We start from the raw sequence: 6,131 nt of genomic DNA on the forward strand, positions 1-6,131 counted from the left end.
TCCATTCTTTAGAGCAGCTTGGCAAAGAGATTTGGGGTTTTAGTAACATTAAATGTTAGACTGCTTGCATGGCTTTTAAAAAGAAATAAATCTATTAAGGGGAAACTGCTGATATAATAATTCTTTTGCAAAGCACACAACCACAAAGGGCAAACCTGCCACAATCTGCTTTCCTACACTGGTATCTATGCATATCTTTATGATTTGAAAAGGATTTGTGTGACAATCAAAGCATCACAGTTAAAGAAAACTGGTTTAATAAAACAACTGCTGTTTGACCAAGCCTTTTTTTTTTTGTTTTAAATTATAAAACCAATATTATAATTTTTCCTTTATTCCTAAACATTCCACATGAAAGGTTTTTGTATCAACACTGAGATGTCACTCACGCAGTGTGGCATCTTCCTCTTCCCCATCTGGGTTAAACCTATTGAAATGTATGCTGAAGTCCGACTCGGATTCAGCATTCTCAAATTCAGGTGCAACAGGGACAGCGGCGGGTCGAAGAGCCCGAGCTTCGGGCTGGCAGTTTGGCTGCACTTGAGGGCGGGTACTTTGGGAAACGGGACTGGGTTTCGGCTTCGGCTGAGCTGGTAAGATGGGGCTGACGAATCCCAAGTTGCTCAGAGCATCCAGGGTACCATCGGGGTCGATCATAGCATTAATTGCTAAGCAATCAAGAAAAGATGAAAGGGATAGGGAAGAAACAATGAAAAATACGGTTTTCTGTTATCATAAAAAAAACCCCAACAAAATCATGTTTAAACACTTTTATTTTTATGATCACAGACATGAGCTTTTATGTGTGTTGCCCACTACAAAGGAGCGGTGTATCCAACATATATGTAGCTGATACATATATTTAAAAGCATTTACATATATTAAAACTTTTGATGAAATGAAACTGCACAAACTAAACACTGCCTGATGTGTGGACAGGAAAGAGATGACAGACTGTCTATGACTAGCTTATAGGGACTGAAAGATGGGATTTTTCGTCCTGCTTAGGGGGCTTTTTCTCTAACATTACCATTATCCTACGCTTCATTCCACCCCACCCTGCCCCCAATATCCATACCTGCTAATTCCACAGTTAAATTAAATTTGTGTGAAAGAGCAATCATTTATCCTTTTTAATGCATAAACAATGGACTTATTGTCCCTCTCCCTCCACATAGTGAGGGCAAACTGAAGCACCTAGTACAATTTCATTTTATTGTAGTATTAACATATTTGTCACATTTAACAGAACCTTTCTCTTTTTTATTTCCAAAACCGTACTAACATCTATTCAAACACCGCTGCATGCACAAGAAAATGATTTGGTGTTTTTCTCTGGGCCTTATTTCTTTGTTATTTTCTCTAAACTCAATATAATTTGTAATAAATTAACATTTTTTAATTAAAGTTGAGCATGAAACAAATACTAATTTGCCTCTAAAGGTCACTAATGACTCCTCCTGAAACGCTCTTTCTTAAAACATGTTTTATTGTAGGATTAAATCTGAATACTAAAAATAACAAATATAAGAAATTTACATCAAATACAGTAATGTTTATAAGTGATAAGCATGGACCACTAATCTATTTGACCACTCCAAACTAAACAATAAACTAAGTATAAACAATACACAAATAAGACTGCAACTTCTTTTGAAGATACTCAGTTTTTAGGTCGATTTTGATAAACAGAATATATGTCAAAATAGCAGACTTCATAAGCACAACATACTTCTTTCCATTTTATACATTGAGAAGTCATTGGATATGAAAAGCAAAGTAATTTTTCTGTTTTGTAGTCTGTAGGCTCCACAATTACAAAGAGTGGATTTAGTGGTGTGAAGGGAAGATGTCAAGAGCTAATCCTAAATTTTCATTTTATTGTATCAGATAATTTTGATTATCTAGCACACTCCTTATACTGAACTGTGCTACACATGAGGGTATTACTGATATGCAAAGACTATTTTATAAAGCCTAATCTCAGGATTCTCTATCACCTACTCTTTAATATTTACCCATAAAAAAGATTTCTATTAAGAAAATTTCACAAATGATTCCTTTGGGATTCTCTGGACTATTTCATTTTTAGTTGAGCCTTTTCTCCCCCGTATATAAAGCCATTATCACCCTTCTGTTTTAAAATAATTCAGTGATGTTTCTTTACCAAATATGCCAGCAGTTATATGATATTAATATATGTAACTGATACTATGAATATATTTTAATAAAATGTGATAATGTTGTTTCATGATATAAATATATATGTGTAGATACAGAACAAAAAAAATCTAAAGCAAGCAACAATGAAAGAGAAAAGTGAAAAATATTTGTACCTTGCAGCTGTTTCTCAACTCGTTTCAATTCCTGTAATATTGACGATATTTCCTAGGAAAGAAACAAACAAGTTTCATTAAGGAAAGAAAGACTCAAACTACCTATCAGTACTAAACAATATGCTATTCAGATTGTCCCTCCTGGCACAGAGAACACCCTCGCTGGTGGGGCCCAGCCATGTCCACCCTAGGTCCAGGGAGGCAGTGCTTGAGGCTGGGCAGCTGTGGCCCACTCAGAAATGAAGAGCTCCTCCGCACTGGCAGATTGCCGGGGTCAAAAAAACCTCACTCTGTCCCTCACGCGTCTGCTGCGCTACTTCTTCTCAGGCACATACTTGCAGACACCACGGTTCTGTAGAAATGGGGCAAAGTAACAACAAACCTTTAAAGGAAAGTTACAGCGCACACCCAGTATTAATGGAACAGGGTGATTTATAACCTTGTTCAGATGCGAGTCAGAATTGTAAGATGACTGCATCGGGATTTTGTCTGCAACCATCGGCCCTGTGCCCACGAGAACCTATACAGCGCACGGATGTTGGGTCCTCAGGACTCTTTTCCCTTACAGATTTTTCTCCTCTATGCTGTGCTACTTGCTAACACAGACGTAGCCACAGCAACGCACTCAGAAGTACAACGATCATTAAATGGACCACGTCATAAATGACCGATATGCAAATCCCACCACTGAAGGATCCTACACTGAAGAATACTGTTAATCCAGCTGCTGAGAAGAATTATCATTGGTCTTCAAAAGCTGAGAATTTTCAAAGGCACTGATTTCAGAAACCCATTTAACCCATTTCATAAACTCATTCAGTACTAAGTAATGTGATTTTTGTGGGTGGCAAAGAGATTGATTACCTTGGATTTTACAATGTCATTATCTTTAAGCAGATTCCACATCTGAACTGGACATAAATGTTCCAAGGACAAAACAAACATCAGTTACAGTTGTCCTCTGTTAACTTTTAATAACATTCTGTGGTAAAAATAAGCGCTGCATTTGAACAACATATTGCTCTGAAAACCGAGCAGAAACTTGAAAAATCACTGCATAGGCCAAAATAAACCAACCCAATACACTTTCAAACAATGTGAGATGCTTTAAAGCATTGAAAAAAAAATTGTAAAATGCTGAACTGTGAAATATACAAATAATCTTTTTCTTTTTTAATGAATGCCTTAAACCCCCATATTCATGGCATTTAGAATATAAAACATTAAACTCTAATCTTATTCTGGGAATGGACAGGATAAGAATTCTTTAAATACATTGAGTGTCTAAATAAAACCTTTTAAAGATTTTTGCCTTTGTATCATTGAAAATAATACATTCCTCTACTGATCACCTAGAAATTAGATAAGAGGCTCAAACAATCGCAGTAAAGATAACTAGCCCAGTAAAGATAACTATTTATACCATGCTTGATGTTTTCACAATAGGAACTTCACTTTCAGCTCGCAACTTGTTTTCAATTTCTTCCCAATTTCTGTCTTTGTCCTTAAATAATATTCTAGAAGAAAGAAATTCAAGAACAATATGTTTAAAATAAACGAAACTAAAATTGAAAGATTAGATAACAGAATATGAGAAATCAGCATAGGGAGCACTGAATAAAAGTAAAATCTGAAACACTGACAAATGATGGAATCCAACCATACAATTTAAATTTTCAGGGAAGCATACAGGGTTTCAACAATATCATTATTATTGACATTAAAATGGCAGTTCTGTAGCTAAATAATTGGTTTTGGTGTTGAAAAGACACAGCTGATCCTTTCCTCCAGCATTGAAATATTTTTTAAAAAATCTAACTATTTTCCAGTAGTCAGAGAATTCCCTTTTAACACTGCATTTTACAACTGCAAAACATAAGAGAAAGACTAAAAATGGCAAATAAATGCAACTCTTTTATATTTGTATTTTATATTAATTTACTGAAAAATAAAACACTTCAGGAAATTAAAAAGAAAAATGCATTTCATAGAAGTTTTTAATGAAAAGTTTCAACACATAAATTGTACGTACATGATTTAGTAATATAACTATCACTTGTATTATATGTTTAAAGAAATCACTTCTGTTATGTGTAAAGAAGTAAATTCCCAAAGCATACTGTGATATTCCCCTTTTTTATGTTTTGCTTCCCTGCGGTGATAAATAACTTTTGTTTTCATTGGCATATCATAAACACGATTTAAACTGTCTACATTTGAACAATTGAAAAAAAAAAAAGGAATATGCAGATATTTAAGGTCTGCGTATTCAATTGTTTTTTTTAAGTGATACCATGATGACAGGAATCCCAATCCACTTCTTCTCTAATTGGTATTTCAGAGTTAAAAGTACAAAAATAGCTGCAGTAAAACTGCTAAGCAAACAAACCACCAATTTAATATCATGACCGAAAAGTAGTACATTTTAAAGAAGTTATTAGTGTAGGTAGGTCTCCGAGGAAATAATTTTTAAGGTGGAAATTCACGATACCTTGAATCTCAAAGACCTTCAAATTCATACGAATTTGAAAGAAACCTGGGAGACTCAGTACTGCATTTCTCTTAATCTTTCTTGTTATTTATACCCTATGAAAAACCTCACTCTCTATTATCATCCTGTCAAGGAAGTCTAGTTTTCAAAACATGTACCCTGTCTTATCAGTACATAGCTATCCGTAGACAGCCCATGCAGAAGCTGCTTTAACTCTTCTGTCTTTGAGGTCTTCCCTCTCTGCTGCTTCAGAACATGCTTTTGTCAGATGCTTCACTGAGAGGAAGTGCTGCTCTCATTACACAATGTCACGAGATCAAGGCAAATCCCCACTTTTGCAAATGCCTTTAGTGTATTAAGGTACAAAGCATATAAAGAATAAACATTAATACATACAATACGCCTTTTGGGGGAAGGAAAAAATAAATTTAAAGTAATCAAAACTACAGTGAAGAAAACATGAAACACTTTATGGCCTCAAGTAGTGCCATCCTCTTGTAACAAAGCTGATCATCAGACATCTGACAAGATTGCTTTCATGTTCTGGAAGGGAATGCAAAATCTTGCAAAGCCATACAACTGCAAACCTGGATACCAGAAAGTTCAGTTACAATGGAAAATGTAGCACTTGCCTGACACTGATGAGTTTAATGAATAAATAAAAAGCAGAGCCAATTAAATCCTTTATAGGATCTTACACTAAAAAAATCAGGCAACTCCTGGAAATATTTGGATTCAGTATACAGAGAATCTTATGCAGCTATACTTTCCATACTTTAATAGCATTTGTATCACTCTTGAAATCAGCAGGAACATAGAAAATAAATATTTATCTGTCAACAGCACTAGTAGGAAAAATATAGACGTTATTGTGACATTGCTTGGTTTTTTTCATTTACCATCTTGCTCATGTTATATTAAAATACTTCTATCTTTATATATGTGATTAATGCCTTTGCTTGAATATGTGGTGATTTCAGTCTTACTCTCTTTTAGTGATAATGTTCTTACTTCTCCTTTACAATTTGAAAGCTTTCCATTTCATAGGTCATTTTGTTTAGAAAAAAAAAAAAAAGAGGAAAAAAATGAATGCAGTAATTTTAAAAATGTTATTATTTCCACTATAAAGCAGACAGGCCAATTTGTTTTTGCTATAATTTTAGGAAGCCTATTTCTTTCTCCCAGCATTTTTTCAATTCTTCATTTAGTACATGTTAATCTCTTGAGAGGGGGTCTTTATCTCCTTTGCTCGTCCTTCTTCTAACAACACTCTATATTGAAAACACATATTTATGAATGCTTTC

General features: G+C 34.5%; 1 protein-coding gene across 3 annotated transcripts in view; it reads right to left on the reverse strand.

The window, feature by feature from the left end:
* Positions 1-302: 302 nt before the first annotated feature.
* Positions 303-6,131, reverse strand: part of CEP170 (centrosomal protein 170kDa) — an 81,977-nt gene continuing 76,148 nt past the window's right edge. For all 3 annotated transcript variants that reach the window (XM_009893643.1, XM_009893642.1, XM_009893641.1), the window contains exons 17-19: positions 3,760-3,853; positions 2,337-2,388; positions 303-668 (exon numbers count right to left, since the gene is read on the reverse strand). In XM_009893643.1, coding sequence (XP_009891945.1) covers positions 382-668; positions 2,337-2,388; positions 3,760-3,853 — 433 coding nt within the window. In that variant the 3' untranslated portion in view covers positions 303-381. The remainder of the gene's footprint in view (positions 669-2,336; positions 2,389-3,759; positions 3,854-6,131) is intronic.

Source organism: Charadrius vociferus, unplaced genomic scaffold (genome assembly GCF_000708025.1).
Source record: "Charadrius vociferus isolate BGI_N301 unplaced genomic scaffold, ASM70802v2 scaffold309, whole genome shotgun sequence".
NCBI classification, from domain to species: Eukaryota; Metazoa; Chordata; class Aves; order Charadriiformes; family Charadriidae; genus Charadrius; species Charadrius vociferus.